The 23,400-nt window shown below is 46.8% G+C and overlaps 1 protein-coding gene across 1 annotated transcript in view; it reads right to left on the bottom strand.

The window, feature by feature from the left end:
* The window catches only part of itfg1 (integrin alpha FG-GAP repeat containing 1), a 146,934-nt gene that overhangs the window by 25,127 nt on the left and 98,407 nt on the right, over positions 1-23,400 (bottom strand). The window contains exons 13-14 of the mRNA XM_086190675.1: positions 7,785-7,828; positions 4,304-4,382 (exon numbers count right to left, since the gene is read on the bottom strand). Coding sequence (XP_086046801.1) covers positions 4,304-4,382; positions 7,785-7,828 — 123 coding nt within the window. The remainder of the gene's footprint in view (positions 1-4,303; positions 4,383-7,784; positions 7,829-23,400) is intronic.

Raw genomic sequence — 23,400 nt, 5'->3', positions numbered from 1 at the left:
CACACCGGGAAAAAATGATAATAATGGGCAGATGGCAATCAGCCAGGATGTTCTGATGTTAAATAGATGGGTGCTTTTTAAGTAACATACCGGACCAGACCAGAACATCAAGACCCGGGGATCAGAAAAGAGGTGGAAGACATGTCAAGACCACCTGCTGTTCACATGCAGTCGACCGGTGAGCTGGATGAAGGCGGCGTCGGATCCCACCATTAAAACTTATTACAGGAGACATATGAGTTACAGGATGCAGCACACGGGCAGCTGAGCCAGAGCTGCCGGGGTAGGGGATGTCACAGTCAGATGGTTACATTAATTTCACAGTTACATGACTTTTATATTCTTTTGACAAAACTGAGTGTATCCAGACAGCACTTGATGCTGCAGGTAATGTGGCTTCCAGACCTCCAAAATCCACCTTCAGTTGAATAACAGGTGATGCATCATTTATCGTCAGCTCTATGTTATTGGCTCAGCATTGAAAAACCATACAGCAACGCTGATTCAGAATCATATTAGAGCCGTTAATATGACTCGGGTCAAGGTGACATCTGAATGGCCTCTTGAGTTAAACAGAACCTGCTGTTCTTCTATGAAACGTCATTCAGCAGAGAGAGGCCGCCGATTATGAAGGGACTGGAATCTGTGAATGTTCGCGGACACCACCACAAATGACTCATCAACTAAGTTTCACGATGTTTCCACTGTGAAGGGGAGACACACAGATATCTCCCGACCTGACATCTGCTGCTTCATAATTCATCCTTGGATTTCACGAGAGAGACAGATGACAATCAACATTTTATAGGGCGATCAATGCTTAAAGGCCAATTTAGAACGCGATTAACGACGAGACAACACCGTTGCAGCGGAGTCAATCACTCTGCAGATCAGCTGGTCACCTCGCCAGTGATAAACGGCCAGAAGAAGAGGAAGTGAGATTATTCAGCAGAGAATGGCTGCCATTTGTGGTTTCACTACCTCTAACATTGAGGAGCACCATCCTGATGACTTTGAGAAACTATCACAAACTGAGGCAAATATAAATCCTTGGATTTATGTTCTGCACCAGCTTGTAATTATTAACAGAATGAATAAATGCAGTTTGGTGAATTCATTTTTCAGTCAGGCTCTTGTGCTTGAAAACACAACCTGCAGAAATTCACGAGTTCTGAGTGGATTCTCAGCCTTGGCGGAGCTTTGCACACTCTTGTTTCATTCATGCGATTGATTTTGATCCCCGATTCAATTTTCAGCAGTGTCATAACTTTCTACGACAGGATCATTTACAACGAATCATAAATATGCAGTTATCTGATCAGAACGACTCAGACCTCTCAGCTCTGAGTGCATCTGAACACCAACCGTATACACACACCTGTAGCATCACACTGCGCTCCTCCACTCATGACACACTGATGATAACAGTCACAAGACGCTGGCAGATGTTATCATCCCATGTCTGTAAATCTCAGCGGGTTCGGTGGCCAAAGGCAAATTACACCCATTGACACTTAAATAAGTGAGTAACTCAAGTCAACTTCCCATGTATTCACACTGAACTGCTGTGTTCAGGACTCACATCCCGTTCGCCCCCCAAACCGAGAAGTTACAGGTCCTTGTCGTGACTGGGGTTCAGTCTGTGGACATAAGAGTTCAGAGCAAGGCTGTAGCATGATATGTCATGAGGTTGTTGAAGCTTTAGTGGAGAAGACATCTGATCTGAACTCACTTAACCTATTTTCAAACTATTATCCAACTTTCTGACTGAGTTTTTAATCAGATGTGGGAGAATTATGTGAGTTAAAATGTCACAACTACATTTCCTTCAGCTCAAACCGTCACAAAAGGCTAAACACGAATCATTTATCTGATTGGAAATTACATGCAATCCTCAAGATGAAGCTGCAGTTAGCAGTGGTGATGCCCACCAGCCATCAGTCCCTCAGCTTCACCTGTCACACCCACGGAACTGACCGCCACCGCCACCCAGCAGTAAACAGGAAGTAGGCTCCAGCTTATCGTCACAGATATGGTGACGTCGACAACAGCGTAAACAGACTTAATTCTCCACAACGTGAGCAATACACACACACACACACACACACACACACACACACACACACACACACACCTACCTATATACATCTGACATGTCTGACCGTCAGAGCCCGTTGTCATCATCCTTCAGTGCATCTTTCCCACAATGTGACAGCAACTGCAGCAGCTAACGCAGCCCAGCCCTGTTGTCCTCAGTGTCTCGTCTCATCATCCATCTGTCCCTCTCTACCCGTGTAGCGACCCTTCGTAGGCTGAAGCCAGGGCTGCACAATTCATGGAGCACTAATCACAATCTGATGTGTCAACCTGTGTTACCCTGTCAAATTAAATACGGTGCTGTGGAGACGTCCTGTCTCCTTCAGAGTTAAACAAACATCTTTATTAGACACTGAGGCCGCGCCCAAACAATCACACCATTACTATTTTAATGGGTCAGTGCAAATCCTATCTATGCAATAGCATTCAAAATGAATGTAAACAGACATTTCTTCTAAATTGTTCAGCGAGCTGAAGTGTGCAGATTTAATCAGCTCCTGGGCAGCAGGGATTTGTCATCTACAGAAAAACTCTGTCCAGGTTTGAAAGGGTTTCATGGTGTAAATGAAGGAATTACGAGTCAGGACTGATGATGGTGTGTTACAAAAGGCGGCCTATGGTGTGAGGATGCGTGTGTGGTGTTGGCAGGACCGGTGAGCAACAACAGGAGGAGGAGGCCTTTGTGAGTACACAAGATGGAGGTGTTTGAAATAGAAATTCACGAAAAAACAACAACAACAAAAAACTCCCAAGACACAAGCAAGTCAATGAGCTGCAGAACTCTGCTTCCACTACTCTTCATCACCCGACCCTCCCAACCTGTTCCAAACATAATCATCGCCCGCAGCATCAGCCCTTCGAATTCTGTCAAGACAGGTCACAGAGGAAGATTTGAGCACAGCAACACACAACTGCTGATCTTGGAAGGCTTTTCAAACTTCCCTGAAGAGGCTGCTCCCATCTACAAATGTACCTTGGACTTTTAGCGGTGAGGAAAAAGATGAGTAAGTTACAGATTATTGAGTGTTGGAGGAGACTTCAGAGGAGAAAATGTCCCCCAGGGTTTTGAAGGCTTTCACACTTTTGGAGAAACTATGATAAAATTGGATGCCACAGAAACTGCCTACAGACTCAGTACTTGATTGACAGTGCTGGGAACCTTCAATTCTATCTTTAGAAAGTGGAAGGTAAGAGGTGCGGGCCCCTCTTGATTGTGGGCTGCATTGTGATGCGGAGGTGAAGTGTTCCACCTGATGCAAACAAAAGCCAGAAAGATTCTCTGAGTGCTTCTCAAGACCACTGATGGACGGCCAGACACAGCTGTGAGGCCAGTCGGGCGCCTGGAGTCGACCTAGAGCTCTCATGATGCTCATCACACACTTTTGCTCCACGAGCAAGCGAGCTGACTGTGCAGATACTGTGACATGAAGTCAGCTGAGTGGAAGCTAATGTGGGAACTACAAAATCACTTTGTTCAGGACTCACACTTTGGTACGCAGCTCTGCATACAGCAGAACGTACAAGTGCGACATGAAGCAGCTCTTGAGATGAAGCAGCAACCCAACAATCAGTCTTTGTGATCACCAAGCACTGACAGTGAAATAAAGCAGAAGATGACATCTTTTAACAAGCGAACAACTGAAATATGGTTCAACACACACAGACACGCAACTTAGATCAGATGAGCATTTTGGGGTGAGACCCGCAACAATTTAGGTAAAAATAAGTAATTCAGCATCTATCAGGAGGCTTAATAGCTTCACACTGAAAAAGAATCAATTCAAACCCAGAGCCAAGTCCAGAGGCATCATGAGTGAGGGTTATCGCCTTATCAAACTGATTTATTCTCCTTTCAGTAGCAGCAGCCTTTAGGAGGACCTTCTTGTTGCCTTTTCTTTAGCTGCCCTTTCTGCTTCAGCCTTTGAGGCACAGGAACCATTTTCTCATTAAAAAAGCAAGAAAATAAAATCAATACATCTCCATTTCTCAATCTGTGCCTTCTCAAAATCCTCCGAAGCAATTCCTGTGTTTCAGACGGACTGCGGACAGCTGCCGTTGTGGGGAGGAGAAGCTATTCGTGAATGAGCCTGACATGGATATATAAATGTTCTCTGTCTGGGGTCAACTTAGGAGGAGGTTTGGTATTAGCAGTCAAAGCTAGCATGGAAAGAGATGTTTAGAAAGGAAGAAGAGGAAATCTGCTGACCTGAGGCGTTCTTCAGGTAGCCATTGGAGTCCACGGTGGTGTACATGACATACGGCCCCGGCTGATTCACACCAAACGGCTGCAAAAACGCACACATTTTTAACATTTTGCAGATTTATTTGAACAGTAGCTGTTTATCAGTGAAGCAAGAGGAGGAAAGCAAGAGTGAGCTCAGACACAAACAGGCATGCTGTCAACGCAGTGACCTCTAGCAGCTTTTTTAGCTTCATTTTTACTAGGAGACAAATGTCTGACCGAGCTGGGTGGAATGTGACAGAGCATAACTGAGTGTGACGGCTACATGTCGGTGCGTCTGTGTGGGCGGACTCAGAGTGCTGTCTTATCTCTTCATTATGAAGGGATGACAAGCAATGACGAGATCTGCCTAATCATTAGCCTGTTACGCCTGCAAACATTCACAGAGCCGGAGAGATGAGAGCCTTTATCCTGTGACACAGAGCAGTTGGGTTAGAGAAGGATAGAGATTACACCACCCCCCCCCCAAAAAAAAAGAAAAACAATGAGAAAGAGAGGTGAAATTCCACAGAGGAGCAGACTAGTGGGCTGAAAGAAAGAGAGGAAGAGAAGTGTGACTAAGAAGAAGAAGAAGAGTGAAATGAAAAGCTGGAGGAGGTGATGGATAGGAGAGGAGAGGAGTAGAAACAGCCGCGAGCTCCTCTTGTCTACTGCATTCATCATACCTTTCAGTTAGACAACAAGCGGGTGGAAGAGTCGACAGACAGAAAACCAAAACAAGTCTAATACCGGCAGCTTCTTGTTGATGTCAAAGTCAATGTGTTTTGTAAAGAGCTTTCCAGAGGTGATGAGGCAGGGGGAGGAGCAGGCGACTGGCCCCTCTCGTCCTGAGTTTGTGCAGCTTCTCATTTTCAAGGAAGCTAAACTCCAGCTAAACTCCAGATCAGCCTTAGCCGAGGAACCAATGCGAAGTTTCTATCACTCTGGTTATTTAGCAATTGCTCTCGTCAACAATGATGATATGTTTCGATGTGGATGATGGGGAATTTTAAAAATAAATGTTTACATTTTGTTTACATGAGCAGAGACGGACGTTAATATTCTTCAGAACATGAGTCCTAGATCTGGTAGCCAAAGCACTTATTGGGAGGCCGACTGGGAGGCCACAAAAGCCTGCACAGGATAGCATGCAACCTCAACTGTAAGCTTCACAGCACTGTCCATTCCCACGATTGTGCCTCCTGTTTTCAGGTGAAGTTGAAGCAAAGCACCACTGATGTCCTGTCACAGCCTGCAGGTCAGGTCACATTTCTGGGGATAACTGTGTCATATATGAGCCAGTGAAACTCCTGACACTCCAAAACATTTGTTGCAGGTTCCTTTTTGATCGTCTGCTTTTGTGTTTTGGGTTCTTCTCCAATGGTATAGCTGTTAGAGAATACTTGTATACCCACACCTAAGAAGTAAAGTACTTGCACTGTTCTGTTGTGCTAACAGTTGTGTCATTGCTCTCTGCTTGTGTTCCAAGCTGCACTTCAAGGAGCAGAGAAAAGTCTTGTTGCGAAGGCTATGATTAATGTCGAGCCCTGTGCGAATGAGTGTATAGATGATGTTGAAAATCTCCTTCAGACTGTATTCAGGTTCCTCGACCTACACAAGCGCTTCAGTCATGGCTGTTAAAATCACCTCGTGGCAGGTTTTCAACACAAACCCTGATTCAGCGTGTAGCTAATCGCTAAGGCCATTAGATGCCATTGTGGAGTAAAACACATTTTATCACAGGATGCTGCCAACTTAGTTTCCACTCTAGGACCCTCATCCTTGTGAGGGACCAGGCAGCAGACTGAGTCAGGCTGCCTTTAAACTCAGGCTGAAATTAACAGATCAACTACACCATCAAAAGACAAAACTTAACCATGGCGAGCGCCTGGTGGTCGGGCCTTAGCCCATGGGGTCTGGCCGGGCCCAGCCTGAAAAGCTTACATGGACTCGTCCTCCCATGGACCCAGCACCCGCAGGAGGAACCGGAAGGGTCCGGTGCAGCGTGATTGATGGTGAGTAAGCAGCTGAATGTGAAGCGGCAGGAATGAGAATCAGCACCTCCAAGTCTGAGGCCATGGTCTTCAACCGGAAAAGGGTGGCCACTCCAGGTTGGGGGGGGTCCTCCCTCAGGTGGAGGAGTTTAAGTATCTCAGGGTCTTGTTCACGAGTGAGGGTAGGATGGAGTGGGAGATTGACAGGCGGATTGGGGCGGCATCTGTAGTGATGTAGGTGCTAAACCAGTCCATTGTGGTGAAGAGGGAGCTTAGCCAGAAGGCGAGGCTCTCAATTTACCTGTCGATCTACGTTCCAACCCTCACCTGTGGTCATGAGCTCTGGGTAATGACTGAAAGAACGAGATCACGAATACCAGCGGCCGAAACGAGTTTCCTCTGCTGGGCTCTCCCATAGAGACAGGGTGAGAAGCTCTGTCACTCAGGAGGGACTCAGAGTAGAGCTGCTGCTCCTCCAGGTAGAGGAGTCAGTGGAGGTGGTTCAGGCATCTGGTGAGGACGCCTCCCTCAGGAGGTGTTCCAGGATGTCCGACAGGGAGGAGGCTTCTGGTCCAACCCAGGACACGCTGGAGGGATCATAACTCTGGGCTGGCCTAGGAACCTCGGGGTTCCCCCAGAAGAGCTGGTGGACGTGGCTGGGAGAGGACAGTCAGGGCTTCTTTGCTGAGGCTGCTGCCCCCCGCGACCTGGACCAACCGGATAAGAGGAGGAGGACGACGACCAAGTTTTTCATGTATGTAGAGAACCGATACTCATCACCCAACCTTGTTATGCCACTGTCATGAAACTTGGAACACCTTAAGAACAAAAAAATTGGATCGTAGGCCTCTTGTGTCCATGAAGAAAGAAGGAGCAGGTGGACACCAGGTGGTTGTCAATTGTATAAAAATCAAACCATGTATGAAACTTCCTTTTCTGTACTTTTTCAGGCGACAGTGAAAAACCAGTCCTCAACCTATTAAGACGCTCTCACAGGCCTGCAGCTAAAAACACATCACCCATTCACACCCCCTGCCTTCATTTCCAGAATGTGAAATTAACCTTCCCTTCAGGTGTGAGGTTTGGACGCAGTGATGATAAATGAGACTTTATGTCTCTTTGATTAAACGCTGCTCTACAGAGTATAGAGGATGACAAAGATGTATCTACATGAAGAGATGAGTGGAGGCGGTTGTAGAAAGAAGGTCATGTTCGAGCTGCGGCGATGTTTACTCCTGCCCTCCAGCAGCCGTCCACCAGCTCGTCCCACCGGCAGCATTTCAGACGCGTTTTGCCCGTCTAGTTTAGCTAAAATGTTCAGATTCTGCCGATTTGGTCGCTGTTTTTTTGGTTGACGAGTTTCTGTCACGTCTACAGAGTACCCGGTTTTGTCGTTACTTGGTGTAATAACATCGACTTGACATAATGTGACCACAAGTGGACGAACAAAATCCAACAAAGAGATTTCTCACCTTGACATCTCCTGGACAGTCATTGGAGCAGAGTCCGCTGAGCACTGAGAAAGACACAGACACCAGAGTTAGCCATGTTATCCAACATGCGTAACATGTCCAACACAATAACACCCTCTGCAGAGCGGCCGTGCCCCGAGGCTTGCTGCCTCAACATGCATCAACCATCAAGCAAGTCAAACCCATTTCACACAGACAAATTAACTCAAAAAAAAGCTCCAGCAGGGCTGACAGACAAAAATGAAAAACCAGGATGTCGAGGCCCTCCTCACATTCACATTATAGTTCAAACAATTTAATCCTCCTTTCAGTGTGGCAGGTGGATGTGGACAAGACAGACAAGTACAAAAGGAGGGGACCCAAGTAGGGTTATAAATAAACTGCCAGCAATGAAAAACATAAAAAAATAAATTAGCAAACCATTGAGCTGCGTGTACATGCGCGTCAGGCTGTATTTCACTTATTTGTGTGCAAGCGAGTGAGAACAAAACCTGCTGAATTGCTAATCAGTCATTAGAGAAGTGACTTTATTAGCATACTAATGGGGTCCTGGGTCTAGCTCGCCTTGATTTGCCTGATGAAGTCACGCTGAAGCACAATACTCCGTTAATAAGGTCCAACCAGCAGTAAACAACAGCCAAACTCAAAGCACCGACTCAAAGAGAGCATCCCAGTGTCCCTGGATAAATCATCTCCACAGAGGGTGGGTGACGTCTCACTCCTGACACGCTCATCACTAATAAATTGCACACACAGTCTCAATAACCCACTGGAAGAAAACTAAGGTTCTGTAGAAGAATGCAGGCTCAGGCAGGAGACAAGATTTTGGGGACCAGAAAATTGAGTCGCACTGATAACAAACAAACCCGTTTCTGCCTCACGCTCCCAGGCCAGTGCTGGTCTGGGAACAGTGGTTTGTTTCCATCCGCGTACTTTGATGTACATTTAGTGTGAGGAGAGGATGATGAAGACGGCAAAAGTAAAAAAAAACAAAACGAACTCCTCCAAATTCTCTGAAAATGTTTCTCATGTTTGATGGTTTTGTCTTCTTCAAAAGAGCAAACGTGCGCGGGTGCAGACGGAAACCCTGAACTGAAAGAAGCGCTGACAAACTCACATTCCTCAATCTAACATCTCAAATACTCTCCTGAAATTCAAAGGTGAAAATTAACTTGCTGTAGTATTTCTACTCTACTGTACTTCAATGCAATGTCAAGGGATCTTTACTTGAGTATATATTTTTTAGGGGATGTGTACTTCTATTCATCATTTACAGTACCTGAACTCATCCATTACTAATTATGTTGAAGAGAAAGATTGCGTAGAAAAAACATGATGAAACTCAATGATGAAGCTCTTCATGATGACCTTGAGAGGTCACGGGTGTGAGAATCGAACGCTCCCAAGTACTGGATTAACAATATCATGCAGAATGTGTACTTTTGTTTTCGCTCCTGAAGTAAACTCAACATCAAATACAACGACTCCACCACAAATGGAGGAGCGTTTGAGTTTCTTCTATGTTTACTTCAGTACAGGTACTTGGTACTACTTTGAGCACTTTTGACTGAAACCTCATCATAATGATCATGTGACCTCCTTGGCAGAGATGATCATTCACTTTATCATAATAATAACAGCCCTTAATCTAAAATGAGCTGACAGAGTGAACACGGCACTCCAACATGCTGGATGCCTAAAAAAAACAGAAAGGCCACCTCTGAAACCACATTTCCATCATGATATGATACTCAGTAACTATGACGTCTAAATCCGCCTTGCTACCCAATTTCAAACCTGATCGCACCCCCAAATTAAACAGATTTGTGGATTCATGTAAACTACTTTTCCCAATGTTGTTGATCCAGCCTGAAGCTCAAGAGCTGTTTTGTTGGCAGGTTCACTCAACTTTGACTTCACAATTAGCTGACTGCTAGCACCGGATTAGCAAAACCAAGTGTGACCAATTATGCCAATGCTTTGTGCAGATGCAGGAGTGGACTTGGGCTTCGGACTGAACTGCTTCCCTCACCCTGATCTCTCTGCACCAAACCCTCTGCTTTCACTTGGTGTGAATAAACAGGGAAGCTCTGATTGGAAAGGAAAAAGAGTACACAACAGCAAGGTTGCACTTTGAAGTCCACAGACTTGTTAAATATGAGCCTGGAGTGGAATTCAGATGGAGCTCCATCAGAAGCAAACGTGGTCCTTGACCTGAACTGACCACACCAAAAAACGCTCACATCCTTGATGAACTGGTTCCGGTTAGATCTTTGGTTTTTCGATACACGTTTCCATCTGTGCTAATTGCACGAGTTTCCTTGGAAACAAGCCTCCATTGGCTGTAGGTGACTTGTTTGATCAAATTTGTCAGACGTAAATTAACTCAGGGTTTCCTTGTTTAGTCTCTGACATGTTGAGACGTCTCTGGGATTGCGGGCCAGTCAGCCAACGATAAAATCCTCCGAGGTCCTCATGATTACATCGCCAATATGTCGATACACCTTGTGTGTGTCGTCCAGGAGGAAATCCATTGTGGAGGAGAGCAAATCGTCAACACCACAAATCTCCTCAGACTGTTGATGACTTTTCAAAACCTTCCTTTGAATCCACAGGGGAATGGGGGGGGTTCAGTCATGGAAGCAGACAGTAAACCGTTTCAGATCACAACTCATTAGTGAAGCAGAAGCACAAAGCCAAACACGACACCATCCTGATACTGTACGTCCACACGCTGCGTCAGCACAAGTCCTCCTCCCAGTGTCATGTGACCTCGTGCATCAAAACAGCCAGAGACGAGTCCAGTGACTACACCGCTCATCGGCTGTGAGCAAACAGCAGGTCAACACATCACAAGCTTCACGCCAAAGTCATCTGGGAAGGACACAGTTGATCAATCAATTATAGGGATCACATTCTTCATCTGTAATCAATAACGCTGGGGATTAGACTGTCATTTGTTTGAAGTCAGTATCATTTGGGATTAACGGAGAAAAACACAGCGAGCCAGATGTTCAATCACCCCCCCCCCCCCCAAGGGCCACGCTGAATACATTCACTCAAATTTACTTCTCACCCCAACTGCAGCTGAGCAGCTTCCTTTTTCCACATGTATGGCGAACAGGTCAATGGAGACCAGTGCTGGACACGCATCACGCGTGTGTGCTGGACATGGACACCAGCAGTGATAGCTTGAATACATACGTGGTAAACTATCACCAGATACCCTCTAACCAGTCATACAACAGTGATCTGAACAGGAGCTGCGTTGATGCGATGCAGCCACAGTGAAGCTAAATCACACCTGGCCCCCTCCCAAAGAGCCCCTCCCCAGCACTGCTGCCTTGGGAAACTCCCTTCTTCTTCTGCTCCCCAATACTCACAAAAAGGTGTTTTGAGCTCACAATGAGGGTTTTCCTTCCTGCACTACTTATTTGTGACTCCAGGGGGCAGAAGGAGCCAGCCACGAGTGTTTAGCTCGCCACTAATGGAGGCTGACGCCTCACAGGTAAGATGTCCATCTCCAAACCCTCACGCGCAGCGATCGGTCGCACTGAACTGCAAGGATAGTTTGATTTCAGCTCAAATCAAAGTGTTTGTGGGTTGGTGAGCAATGCAGACTGGTAAAGATGTGTCTCCCACTGATACACTGGAGCGTTTTGGACCGTTCTGCTGTTGGTAGGCGGTGAACATTCTCAAAAATACACTTTTTGGGGGAAGTATCGCTGACAGTAAAGTAGAGAACTCTCAGGGATGTACTGTCTCTCCAAAAAGTCTCAAACCTGTCACGATGATGCCTCCTTGAGTGCGCACTGCTCAAGTTCCGGCTGAGGTACCACAGCCCACCTGGGCCAATTCTGGGTTGACTGACGGTGGTAAATTGATCCTGACTCCATGATCTAGATTTGTTAGTCCAACTCAGAAAATGTCAACTTCACACAATTTCAGCTGGATTAATGTGTTTACACGGATTCTGCATGAGAGTTTTTGTCAGACAAACACGATTAATCTATTTATCTAACATTGTTTCAGTGTGCTGATTGACTCAGATGGATGCATGTCGACTGTCCAACACGTGGTGCGGTGGGAGAATTAGCAGATTTAATCAGTGAGAGGAGAGAGACACATGCAACAGGACAAATCCCATGACAGGAATTCAGCGATGCAGAGACAGAAACAGACAGACTCAGAAGCAGGATGAACACAGAAGTCCTTCACAACTCAGTGGGCATACCATCGCTCCAGGAAGCAGTGTGTGACAGGGTGTGTGCGTGTGCGTGTGTGTGTGTGTGTTTGTGGAGGCAAGACTGATGCTACACTTACCAGAGAGAAGAAGCTGAAAACTAGTGTTTCTTCTGTGAGGCTGCTTTTGTTCTACACACTTCAATCCCAAGCTGACATGTAACAAGCATATAACAGCTCCTCCACGGCCAAAACAACATCCTTGAAATAGCTCTCCCACATCCTGTGGGGAGCAGATTTTGTCTCTTGCCGATACAATAGTTTCTCTCAGACTCTTACAGGAGAGCCTATACTGCGTGTGAGGAGCCAGCTAACCTATTTCCTAGTGTGGTATTGTGATGGATGGCAGCTCCTCTGCAGGACTTACCCAATCAAGTGGAGGATGAACTGTACAGTGTACTCTGGATGGCTCAGAGTGTGTGTGTGTGTGTGTGTGTTTCCATCACTGTGACAAGAAGCTGAAGAGTGGAGAGTGTTACATAATTTCTGCGAGCATACGTGCTTGCTTTATTTGCTTTCAGTTCATTGTGGTTTTAAGCGTTACACAATAATCTCCTGCCTCTTTGATAAGTGCCCAGAAACAGGCTCATCTGTCTACATACGCAGGAATAATTACAAATCATGGAAGTGCAATGTTGCCAGTGAAGCTCGATATCAGAGCCCTCATGAAGAGTAGTAGGAGGCTCATTCTTATAGAGCAGCAACAATGAACTGAAAGACAATCAATCCATGACTCTTTTAATCGTTGATTCATTCCTTTCATCTTTTTTTTGAGTCAAAATGCAAACACTTGCATCCAAACTCCAAAGTATACGAATTTGTGCTGCATTTCTGGCAGAAAATGCCTGACAGAAAAAGCCTTTGGATCTGAAACTTGTACATAGAGAATGTTGGAATACTCTTTCACCAGCACGGAGAGCCAACTGGGCCATTCGGGGTGAGTCCTGTGTGCATCCAGCTGTGTCGTTTCCAAATACTGTTCACATAAATCGGCTGGTCTCCTGCTAAGAACATCTGTCCCCAATTCAACCGGCCTGCGCAAGTTACACTTAATCAGTGTATCCCAATTAGCTACTTAGCCTGGTGAGTTTTAAAATATGCACCGGCCAGCAACAAACTGTGAGAGCGAATACTTGTTTTTCCAACCTAACAAGCAAGATGTCTTATCATTTTGTTTCATGGTAATTAAATCAGTAGTGGTCACAGCCCAGGATTTTAATTATGTGGCAGATGCTTTCTACCAGAACCTGATGGGGGGGAAACATTCATTCAAAAGTAAGGCTGCTGACTTTGTTTATGATGCTATGTGTGGTTTAATGAGTGGGAATGATCCATTCCTGCAGTTCAACTTGTTTTGCTTGATGAGAAGCGCTTGTGAGCAGAAATTCTCCGTCGACTGAAACATTTGACAGTGCGAAGAACTCGTCCCTTTTTTGTTTTCTGACGTCGATGACAGCGAAACCCAAGAAAAATGACCGCATTTAATCTCCAGAAGTTAGACAAGGAGTTGCCCGCACCTGCCCTCTTCTGAAGTCAAACACCATTTATGAAGTCATCTACTCAAGTGGACTTGTCCAGAAGAAAGTAAAAGATCCAAAACACAGATAAGTACTGTGGACCAGAAACTGCTGTTCCCCTCCATCCAACTCATGATGTTACACTTCGCAACTGCAAGGCTTCTCATCAGGAGGAGAATAAAGGTGTAAAGAAAGTGCCAGAACTACATCACGCCCCGACTTTGACATTTGCCCCATGACCATCAGTAATTAATTCTTACAACCAGAGGTTAACACATTCTGACAAGAGGGCAGAGCTGCGGTGGTGCAGCACCATCCTGAGTGTTTCTATATTTAATTCAACCTTTATTGAACCTGGAAACCTGGGAACGACACCTCCCTCCCGAGGAAGACCTGGGTAAGACGGCATGGCAGCTACAACTTCAAACTTATGACAAATGACGGACAAAAGAAAGTCTGTGGAGCGCAGCCTTTCAAAGACACAAGCATAGACCAGGATCCAGGATCCAGCTCAGCTCAGCGAGGCCAGTTGAACTTGCTGGGATGTGTTTCTGAGGGGACAAGATGTTTTAGACGAGTCCAAGACCAGGGAACACTGACAAGAATCCATCTGGTGGAACTACAAAGAGTACAACGATGAGTCGGAGAACCAGAGCTGGTGATACAACATCCTGCTCTGTGGTAGTTGTGATTTGTGGTATTTCATCAAGAAGGTCAAGAGTACAAGAGGCAGCGTGTGCGCAAACGCCTCCATCACCCTCTGAGATGGAGGCGCCAAACTGCAAAGCTACCTTGCAGGGTGTTTGCTTCAGACGGTGGCAGTGAGATTCTGAGAGTATCTGGTCTCTGAAGACGCTTCCCCACTGGCCAACACCCCCTAGGGCTGGCTTTTGTCTGCAGGGGGAGCAGCTTAGATCTGCATTCCCTCTCGGGTCACATGACCCTGCAGTAGACACAGGTATTTCTTGGCTCTGATTGACATTTGATGAGAGAACAACACCCCGGTGAATGCGGTAATTTGCGGCCCACTTGCCGTCTCAGACTCATGTGTGAGGAGCGATGAGGGCACCAACTTTAATAAGCGACACAGAGGCAACGGGAGCTTGTTGCCTCTGCTGGTAACTTCTGTCTTCCTGTTATTGAACCGAACGTTGCTCAGTTTGCGTTGACCGACGATGTTGAAGAGACGCACCATTTCCTACTGTCGCATTTACGTTTACGCTCCAGAGAAAAGGCCCCTCTCATCTTATTCTCGGTACCTTAACCTGGGTGGAACGGTGATGTTTCAGGTGAGCTGCTTCTCATGGTCACCGTTTTGAAACTGAATCAACACACCGACTGGTTCCCAGTGGCTGGCTCTCCTCTCTTATTCTGCTTCAATCCTGAATCGCTCCCAAAAAGGAGCAGAATTGCGGTTTAGAAACAAGGTCCATTTTTCCACCACATTATCTTCACGTCACCTGTCACTGTCCACGCAGCGCAGCCTGCCCCGGGTGAAACACAGAGCGACTGGAACAGCAAGCCCTTCTACCAGGTATTACAGGTAGACTCCAATGTTCTCTTCATTTTGCTCAACTGCTGTGAATGAAACACTGTGGTGCTGTGCTGCACGTCCCTTAATAGTCACAGAACCCCTGACGCTGCACCACCAAGTGAGCCTTTATTGTTTTCCACCTGTATAACATTTCCACCTGTCAGATGAACCTCAGCAATATGGTGCGGCGATGGCATGGCGATGCACATTCGTTTCTGTAACTGCAATAAAAACCCATTCCACTACAATATTCATGCTGTTCATGTAATACCAGATATCCAAAGTAGATTTTGGTCACTAAATTTTTTATGTTCCTGCATGTATTAACAGATCTTACAGCCGGAGTGCAGTCGTTGAACAGCAGCTGGACGACTGCTGCTCTCCTCCATTGCTTGGTAGGAGGCAGAGATGCTGCCTTCACCGGGCCGGAGCCTCACCTGTAATTGCATCCTCATTGGCACTCTACAAAAGGAAACCACTGGGCGCCATGGTAACCACAAGCACATGCCACAACACAGTCCCGAACTGTCAGGTCAGATGACGTCATACAAACACACACACGCACACACACACACACATGCACGCACGCACACACACACACACACACACACGCACACACACACTCACACACACACACACACACACACACACACACACACACACACAGGCATAAAGAGAAAAATGCAATGAGCAGAGACGTTGACAGGGGAACATGACATGCTGTGTCAGCGCTAGTGGCTACATGTGCAAGTCGACGAGAGCCAAGCAGGCGTGCAACGCACACGGAAACACACTGACACACAAACACAACAATCTGACAGCTGAGTGGCGTTTGCTCTAAGATGTTCATCACTTCTCATTGTCCTCAGGCTGCTGCTGCCGCCGCCGTCTACAGGGCTGCTGCTAACAGACATGCACGAACATGGTATAACACACACACACACACACACACTCACACACGCGCAGAGCTGACATCTGGGCCTCAGCAGAAAGAGCACAAATGACCACCTGCTCGTAGCGCAGTAATCCATGTCAGAAGGATGTTTCTTCTTATCTGTCTGGTAAACCAACCTGGTCGCATGCCTCCTCCAGTGGCGGACTCACACTCGTCACATCAATGTTGGTAGGAAATGCTGCTGTCAACGGCTGTCCAACTGTTTCATGTGGTCACAATGACCTTGACCTAAATTCCCTTCCATCCAAGTGGTGGTTTGTGCCAAACTGAAAGAATTTCCCTTGAGGTTGTTTCATTCACCAGACTGGGACAGACATACGGACAACCTGAAAACATAATGCCTCCAACCACAGCTGTCGCCGGTGTGGAGGTGTAAAAATATCCCTATGTGCCTCCATTATTCAGGAATTACCAGTTACTGTCTGGTGTGGTGGAGGTGGCAGGAAGACGAGGCTCTGCTGCCGGGGGGAATCAAATCCTCCAAGGAGCTCTCCCTCCGTACTGTTCATTCTGAGAAACATCATTTTCCATCATGGCACGCTTGCTGCGCCTGAACAGATGGCAGTAGCTTTCACTGCTGCTTCACCATCGGATGAGCACTACAAGAGGCATGTGGCCACCATGTTAAACAGCCTACTGATGAGGGAAAAGTTGAACATCCGCACAGAGGAAAGCTGAGGAGAGAAACGCCTTCATCTAACCCTGATACCTCCTTCAGGTTAAGCCGATTCAATATTGCGGTGCTACACATCCTATTCATCACTGAGACAAATCCCCAGAAACACACTGTTATGTCAATGGCGCTCTGAATGAAAATGGTTTTAATCATGTAAAGAGTAACAACCCTCTAATATTGCAAATCATATCACAGCATCGCTCAAAAATAATTGCTATGAGATGTTTTCTACCGCGTGCAGCATTCCCACCCGGCGTAGATGCAATGGTCAGGTTTGACAGCATTTGAGAGCACGTCATCTCCTAATATTTGACGACCCAAGAGTGGCAGGGTGGAACCAGAGGGAGCATCTTCACAGGTTTCTGATCCAGTGGGTCTGACATGGGTTTGTACAGACTTTACTCTTTATACCACTAAAATGCCCCTAAAAGGCCTGAGGTCCCTGTTCCTCCTGTGCAAACATGTGAAAAGCACATTGAATTTCAAATGTGATCACATAAAACTGACATAGGTTTTGTTTTTTTTTCTGGCACATGTGAACTGATGTGTTTTTTGCTGTGGTCACTCGAAATACCTCACTTACAGAGGGAGTCCGAGGAGTGGACATGTAAAAATACTAGCTAGAAAACCGGTGTTGGAAAGAGCCGCATCTGCAGACAGAGGGTTTGAATGCGTTCAGTCTCTAAATGTTGGTGAAACTGAACTCATTTTGAATCCTTTAGTATCTCTCCCTGAAGCCAGCAGCTCCACAGACCTGAGTCATTTGCCCTCACATAAAGATGAGCTATGTCCAGCAGCACTGGTTCCTAGAGATAGCGCCCCAACCTCTGCTCAGTGCAGGTTGGCAAAGCTTCAAGGAACTTGAGGTTTGGAGCCACATGAGTGGCCGCAGAGGCAACTGAATTTGAAGGTGATTAGATTAGCCTGCAGAGCCATGAGTCAAACGTCAAATGCCACCATCTCATTGTGACTCAGGTGCTGCCTGTTGTTTTCATCTCGGAGAACACTTGCCATGATTTCATCGTCTTCCGTGGATGTGGGCGACACTAATGCCATTAAAGTGGCTGAAGCTGATTCAGGCTGGCTCGTCTGGGGTTGGACGGCTGAGGCCTCTTGATGCTGCTGCTGTGTTTACAGTGAACACACAGAGATGACGTAGAAGTAAAGCTGCAGCTCCACGACACCAACACAGCCACTGTTGTTTCCCACTGCTGGTCAGAAGATGTTGGAGCTCACAAGACCAGACCCGCTAGACCAGGGGTGGGCAACCATGTGCCATGGAGGGCCGAGTGTATGCAGGTGTTCCTTCCAACCAAACACTTTAACAGGTGATTCCACTGATTAACACTCTTCTGTGGCTGAAGGTGTGTTAATCAGTGGAATCACCTGTTAAAGTGTTTGGTTGGAAGGAACACCTGCATACACACGGCCCTCCATGGCACATGATTGCCCACCCCTGCTCTAGACTGTCAAATGGAAGCTCCGTTCACAAGAATGCATTGATGACAACGAGCAGGGGTGTTGACTGAGCGCTGTCCGTGGTCCTGATCTTGGACTGAAGTCTGCAGAACACCAGTTGCTGGTCCTGCAGTCACATTCATACATAAAGGTGTCAGCTGTCAACATAAGCTGATGCTGCCGTGTCACAAACGCCCACACGGCCAAGCGGTGGAGAGCATCCACACCAGGATGGATCTACTGCCTCCGGCTACAGCCAGCTCTGGGCCACAGAGCCCAGCTGAAAGACTCTGCCTACATCTCCTTGTTGTCATCTGGATGAAATGAAAGGAAGGAATAATAAGACAGCTCTGACTGGCAGACTGAGAGAGGCGGAGAGAAAACAGGACGACAGGAAACGAGGAGGAGGAGTCAAGGCAGGGTGAGAGGTGGCTGGAGAGGGCTGGATGAGAGGAAATGAAGGAGGCAAGCGGGAGAAAGGCTGGAACAAGGAGGGGAAAGGACAGCTGGATATGGGACAAGGAGAATGGAGAGGAGGCGATGAGATGAAAAGGGAGGTGAGGAGCGGAGGAAGCCAGAGGGAGAGAGGGCCGGAGAAAGGCTCCCAGATGTTTCTTAGTTCAGCTAATCTGCATCCTAATAAGTGAGCAGGAAACTAATCAACTCACTCAGTTCTGCCTGTCGGCCCCCCCACTAACACACAGTCTGAGATGCGCATGCAGAGAGACTCCCTCCCCATCACCCATCCTTTTATTCTTCTTTCTAATTTTGGAGTTGATGATTTCTCCTCCCTCCTCAGCAGTCATCATCCCCCCATCTGTCCACACCAACACCACTAACAGCGTCTCACAGCTCCTCTGCTCTGAGTCATATGGCCGCCCCTCTTTGTGTCAATATTAATACATGTCCACTTTTCTTTCAATGACTGTCCGTAACAATATGCGGATTATAATGGATTAACGAAGCTGATATGGATTTATTAATTTTATAAATTGACCACACAGTCCTAATAGTGGAGAGCTGTAAGGATTAAACCAGAGACTGCTGGCTGACATGCTGAACGACTGCAGCATCACATCACTCGCCCCAGTGGCCACATCTGGCTCAGGTACTGGCAAGAACCCGGCCCAACACCTAATCAACCCTACAGCCTGAAGCGGACAGAACAAAGTGTCCTCAACCAGCACTAACCAACGCTAACCAACACTAACCAACACTAACCAGCACAAACCAGCAAATAGAACGGAAACGGCTGCAGGCTGTAAGCTTTTTGAAGTTTATTGAATCTCCACTTCAACTACTGGCTGCTTTATGTTGATCACGTTTACAATAACCAATAAAATATGGTTTATCTGCATGCTTAAGTCACTGGAAGGTAGGTGTTCTGTCAGTCTCTCATTTTGGAACCAATCCTCAGAATCAATAGAACAGCGAATGGAGAGAATGGACCTCCTCACACCCCATCAGTGTGTCATCAGGAAGGCAGTTCAGCTCTGTGGACTCCCAAGAAACATGCAGTGTGTTTGGGCTTCACATCTCCGTACACAAAGCAGCATGTTTCAGGTCAAGTGTGAGCTCCCTCGCGATTCATCTCCCAAAGATCTGGTTAAAAACCTCATTACCTTGTTAGAAAACAAGCAGGACGAGAAAATCGTGAGCGAGGCAGAGGTGAACCTCAAACCTGTCTGTATTTCACGGTTCTATCTGTTTTATTAATGTTCTTAAAAATCAAAAAAGCAGGTGAAAATAAAGCCTCAATTCTGTGGAGAGAGAAAATGTGAGGAAAAAGAGAGGATATGAGGAGAGTGGGTGGAGGGATAAAAAAAAAGTGGCAAACATTAAACAGAAAATAAAGCACTTGGTCGAAATGACAACCTCCCAGGGAACTTTCAGTCCGATGTGGATTTGGCTTCCGGGTACAGGAGCCTGATGAGGCTCTCAGCTGGAAGCCTCCTCTAAGAAGAACATGCACTTCTGGAAGATGTGGATCAGCAGCGCAGGTGAGACGGCTCCTCGGTCCTCACCGAGACGCGACGCTGATTCCCACCTGCCTGACATCATCACAACAAAACTGTCATACTGCATGTGAGCTGGGTTGAATTTCCACTTTCCAAGTCGCAGTCACGGCAGATATTCAAGGGATTGAGTTCCAAGATGACCTCAGCCATGATTCCAAATGAACAGATTTCCCCAGGTGATACTCATCCTGTGTGAACAGGGCTTAAAAGATATTACACGTGTGCACAATTCCAGAAGGAGATCAGAGTCTAAATAATACGCACAACAAGGTATCAAAACGCTCGCTGCACAGAGGTGGAGGACGCCTGCAGGATCAGGCTTCCTCCTGCCGCCCCCCAAAATCGTGATGACAGCATCAATTAATCCTACAACTAATAGACAAGAAGTCTGCTCACCTCAACGAATCCCCCATCGTGTTGTTCACGTGCGTGTTCGTTCACACGAGAGCAACCGTTAGGGTTTATCTATTTAGGATATTTTACAATTGGGAAAACTCAACTTCTAATGCCTGTCTCTTTGAAAGGGTGGACTGGCACGGGCTCTCACATCATCAGTGTTCATGATCAGAATCACTTTTGAGGACAAAAGTTGATGTCATGACAGTCCGACAGTCACGGTGTGATCGGGTCACAACTTCAACAGAGTTTCTGGTCTGCAGGTGTAAAAAGACCCCCCAACTGAAATGCATTCCTCTCAGTTGTTGAGTTCAACCATTTGAGTGGAGGCTTCCTTGAAGGAGTGTCAAACAAAATGACACACTGACTTGATCCGCTTCTCTTCCGAGCTTTCAAAGAGTTGCTCTTTAAACAATCTGGCACTCAAGCTGCCAACCCTGCACTCGTCTGCAGCCGCGCTCAAAAACCTCCAGCCCGACGCTAAATAATATATGCTCCGATGGAAACAGAGGGTGTTGATGGAAGGTGGTAGTGTGAGAAACGCACTGCTCTGGAGGATACGATGTCAGACCAGTGCAGGTTCAGGTCATCTCAGTGTGAAAAACCCAGCACGAGTCCAGCTTTCTGGCAGGCAGCAAGGCATCGCCGCTGTCTGAGGTCAACGAGTGATGGATTTATCCCAGGAAGACCGTGTGCGTCACGGGATCTTACCTTTCACTCAAAAGCTGCACTCACACACAGACACAGACACAGACACACACACACAGACACACACACACACACCGCCAAGCTGGACACAAAGTCAATCCTTCGGTGGCTGTTGTTCGATAATGCTCGGTGGAGGGTTGAGGAATGTCGTCTTTAAAAAAAAAAAAGGATTCCGGGGTATAGATCGGAGGACGGGATGAGGCCGTCTGCAGAGACACATCGCCGTCTGACATCATGTGTCAGGGGGGGGTTTGGCTTGGCACACTGCCTCCCTCGCTCTCAGTTAAAAAGTGAAACGCTATCAGCTGTGCTACCTGAGACACCTGAAAAGAAGAGTAAATAAATAATTTACCCTCAGGGGCTTTGGCGGAGGTGCGAGGCCATTAGGCTGCGTTTGAGCTCCCGCTCACAAGGGAGACGAACGAAATGTTGACAGGGTGCCACATTTGACAGATAGATTTTTATTTTGCTTGCTTGTTGTTTGCTTGCTAGTTTGTAGTCAGCTAAATGTAGAAAATGCAACAGTGAGAACGAATGAAATATTTATCATCAAAAATATAAAGACAGGAAGAGAGGGAGCTGACAGCTTTCACGTCAACAGGGGGGGGCGTTTTGGGAGGGTGTGTTGGTGTGTGTTCTGTTTGATGTGCGGCAGTGAGATGAGACATAGATAAGGAAAAGAACAGCAGTGTTTAGTCAGGCGACTCTAAAGGAATTTGTATTGCAGCAGGAGGAAGAGGGTGTGTCAAGGTCACCAGCACAAACACACACAGGCTGGCGAAAGCAGGCAACATCAGTAGTTGGTAATTATCTTTCCAAAAAAGAAGACCTTTTTCTCTTCGCCTGCCGATTCTCCATGACGACCCGCCAATGTGGCCCCCCAGACCACCTTTTTACTGCTGAGCTCACTTCTGTCCTGAGGAACTCTGATCTTCCTCTTCTGGTGCAACCCGACTGAGCCACAAACACACGACCGGCGGTAAATGAAGGAGGGTCGTCTGCTCAGTAACTCACTGTGATTCAAGTTAAATACAAGCTAGCCAGAACACTTAGCTCCTAGCTAGCTATTCATGGCTGCTTCTTCTTTCGTTCTGGAATCACAAGGAAGAAATGAAGGAGGGAAAAAACGTGTTTGTGAGCCCAGGACTCCTCATAGTGAGGACTTGGAAGGTAAAATTCATGTTTTTGGTGATGAAACCCTTCAAGGTGAAGAAAACTCTCGCAGCCAATGACAACTTAACACAGACACACAAAAAGCTCAAAAGAACAAAAGTTATGAATGAACATAGTCACTCAAGTGCTTTGCTCACACTCATGGAGCTCTCGTGCCTGTGCTCCTTCTAGAACTTTCTATGTGGATTCACACAGAAAACAGAACACAAAAATTTTGAGTTTCCCTGTGGAACCAAACAAAGGCGGTTCACAGGGGCAAACTGACCCTTGGGTGGTGGATTCCACCATGAGCAGCGTCTCAGGTTGGAAGCCCTGTTGTGAAAATGCCGTTTCACACTGCAAAGAAACAATAATCTTGTGTTTCAAAACCTGCTTTTTCACAGCGTGTCTATTTTTCTTTCCTAATCTGAAAATGATGAGGTCCTCCTTCAAAACTCCACAGAAGCGGCGCGGTCAGGACGAACAGAGCTGTGGAGCAGCTGAGAAACCCCCCCCACTCTGCTGCTGCTCCCCACCGCCGCTGCGCGTCGGCATGCATGTGCAGGCACCACTGCGATGAGCACTCGGGTTCATCAGGCAGTCTGCACATCGGCATATTGTTTGCAAGCACATAGTGCTGATGTGTGTGAGTATGTGTGCAATTCTGAAGCCAGAAGAAGAGCAAGTGTAGCCTCTCTCCCTCCTCCCACACGACAAAACAACAACTGTTCGCCAACTGTGGCGAAGAAAGGGACGAACGGCACTCCCTTCCTACTAATGAGCGGAGCAGAGTGACAGATTAAGCCGAGCAAAGGCCCAACCTGGAGTGGAACTATTTTTGCTTTCCTCAGATGTCTAAAGGTTTTACCACTGCACTGAGATTTTCACGCCAAAAGAAAACATCGTGATGTTAGAAAGAAATAATCATGAATTGAGAAAGAAGCCATCGGTGAGCCAAAA

The sequence above is a fragment of the Aulostomus chinensis genome, chromosome 2 (assembly GCF_037954235.1).
Source record: "Aulostomus chinensis isolate RoL2024-O1b breed Wild chromosome 2, RoL_Achi_v1.0, whole genome shotgun sequence".
Taxonomy (NCBI): Eukaryota; Metazoa; Chordata; class Actinopteri; order Syngnathiformes; family Aulostomidae; genus Aulostomus; species Aulostomus chinensis.
This window is presented reverse-complemented; position numbering and strand designations above follow the sequence as displayed.